The sequence below is a fragment of the Lottia gigantea genome, assembly GCF_000327385.1.
Source record: "Lottia gigantea unplaced genomic scaffold LOTGIsca_38, whole genome shotgun sequence".
Classification (NCBI taxonomy): domain Eukaryota; kingdom Metazoa; phylum Mollusca; class Gastropoda; family Lottiidae; genus Lottia; species Lottia gigantea.
Window position 1 is genome coordinate 29,243 of NW_008709295.1, and position 2,539 is coordinate 31,781.

Consider the following 2,539-nt stretch of genomic DNA (forward strand, 5'->3'; position numbering starts at 1 on the left):
CACAGGTGACCATTGTTCAAGATTGATCCAGGCCAATGATGTCCTCCAAAACACTACCAAGACGGGTAGCTAAAACTTTGGACAAAATCTTATAATCTATGTTCAGGAGAGAGATAGGTCGCCAATTCTTGACGCTCTCGGGATGTTCTAAATTTTTGCAAATAAGAGTAATGTAAGACAGGCTTTGAGACGGAGATAATGAATTGGATTTAAAAATTAGTTTGTAAAGATGAAAAAGAACATCACCGAGAACGTCAAAATTGGCGAGATAAAACTCTTTGGTCAATCCGTCTGGACCAGGAGACTTGTCACTTTTCATTGCAGAAAGGGCAGAAAGAATTTCACTCTTGGAGATCTCCCCCTCTAGTGAATCCCTAACAGAGTCACCAAGGGAGGGCAGATCTTCCAAGAAGTGAGCCGCATCAGAAAAATAAATGCTATCTTTTTTAAACAGGGAAGAGTAAAATGAAACAAAAGACTGCATGATCGTGCTGTTAGTGGTGCACTGGTGATCACTATCTTCAGTACGGGTAATAGTCTTCCTGGCAGCACGATCATGCTCCTTTCTCAAAAAATATCTGGAGGGGTTTTCCAGCGCTTCCATCGAGTCAGATTTCGACCGAACACGAGCACCGTCAATCTCCGCGTCCTCCAAACAACGAATCTGTTGTTTAACCTCGGACAGACGCGAAGAGAGACTCCCTGGAGCAGCAAGCTTGTGCTCGGCTAAAGATCTGTACTCGACCCTAAGGACAGCTAGCTCTTTTTAAAAAGTTAAAAAATTTAAAAAGATCCCAATTGGCTAGAGAAAGATCTTCCCCAACAAGATAAGAAAAAGTATTGTAAAAGGATTTAAAATCACTAATGAAATTGAAACTGGTAACACTGGAGTTGTTACACTTCCAGTATCCCTTTCCAATTGAAATGCTAGAATTTAAAAGTAAGGAAAAGGAAATACAATGGTGATCTGAAAATATTAACGGCTGAGACTGAAAGTTGCTAGTAGCAGTTAACGAATTAGTCCTAGCATAAAACCTATCCAACCTACAGGAAACAGACGAGCTGCTCCACGTGTGAAGGATTTTATTCGGGTGATGAAACCGGAAAACATCTTTAAAATTAAAATTCAACTTTAAATTATTGAAAATAGAACAACTTGAAGAAAGTTTATCAGTATTACCACCAGTTTTGTCTAAAATGTTGTTTTCAACGAAATTAAAATCATCCTCATCGGAGAACTCCCTCTCTGACACCACACCCTCCCCATTGGACGAACCACCGGGAGTTAAACTGCCGAGCACTGAGTTTAGTCTCTCAGTGTCAGCAGCCATGTCTTCTAACTCCATATCTACTTGAGGCAATTCTACTGAGGTCATCTCACCAGAAACATCACTAACATTCTTGGTTTTCTTTTCAGGTTTCGAAGAGGAGGAATGAGACAGTTTAGAAGAGGAAGAGGATGCAGGTGGAGTATTAGCTCCAGCTGCAGCCGACTGGAGCATTGGGAATGGTAAGTATTGCCAGATACTTTCTTCCCCTTTGTAGGCTTTTGTAGTGCTACCTTTTTACTACGGTTATCTGGGGCAGACACGTTATTACTGTCATCGACAAGTAAGGTATGACATTCCGATGAAGTACGTTTTTTCGCATTGTGTCTTGGCGTAAAAAAACCATCCTCGTCGACCCTCTTCTCGTATAGTTTCACAGTAGTAGGAGGGGGTGGAGGAGGAGGGATGGACTTTACCAAACTGGATGCAGGTACAAAATTCCTAGAAGGCGGAGCCTTACTTAAAGCACTAGCATACGAGGAAACTGAAGCTACACTAGAAGTCTTAGAAAAAGGTCATTCCTTTCGCATATGCCGCGGTTGAAAGCATTTGAGGCATATTGGGGCCCTACCCTGCAATATTATCAGGACATCCTTCCCACCGACTGAGGAGGTGTGGGGGAGCGAATCAAACCCGCCAGGTTTCCCCTCAAGCAACACTCTTCTAGTTAGGGTTCGGATATGTTTCAACCCCTCGTTTGAAAAAAACTCCCTTGACACACTAACGACCTTTAAATTAAAGGCTTTAAAAAAGTTTGTTATATCATGGTCTGAAATGTATTTGGGTAACCAGAAAAGACGGGCGATAAGTTTTGATTTATCACCACCAGCTAAAGAATAAGAATTCGTCCCAATCTCAGCTACAGGGTGTTTTTCTAATATAGACGAAACAGTTTCCTCAGATTCAAAGGTCACATGAAACGACCTGGCAGATCTACCCGAGCCCATAGAAACAATAGACTTCGGGTCGATACCGTTCTGCCTCAAGAAAGTCACAAAATCATGACCGTAAACAAACTGGTTCCCAGAGGACTGGTTGAAAACCAGAGTTCGTTTCTGTATGCCCTTTTTCTCCATAAGGGATACAGGAAACAAAAAAACCCCTAACCTAAGCCTTAACGACCCCTAGGTGGGCTTAGCGGGCCGTCGGAGCACAAGTGCCCGACAATAACCACCGGAACAGGAATGCAGAAGGGAGCGAACCAAAACGTA

At 42.5% G+C, this 2,539-nt stretch overlaps 1 protein-coding gene across 1 annotated transcript in view; it reads right to left on the minus strand.

Annotated features, from left to right (window-relative positions):
• The window catches only part of LOTGIDRAFT_163097 (hypothetical protein), a gene marked incomplete at both ends in the record, with an annotated part of 4,914 nt that extends 3,412 nt beyond the window's left edge, over positions 1-1,502 (minus strand). The window contains one exon of the mRNA XM_009059164.1: positions 1,181-1,502. Within this exon, the coding sequence (XP_009057412.1) occupies positions 1,181-1,502 (322 nt within the window). The remainder of the gene's footprint in view (positions 1-1,180) is intronic.
• Between the last annotated feature and the right edge of the window lie 1,037 nt (positions 1,503-2,539).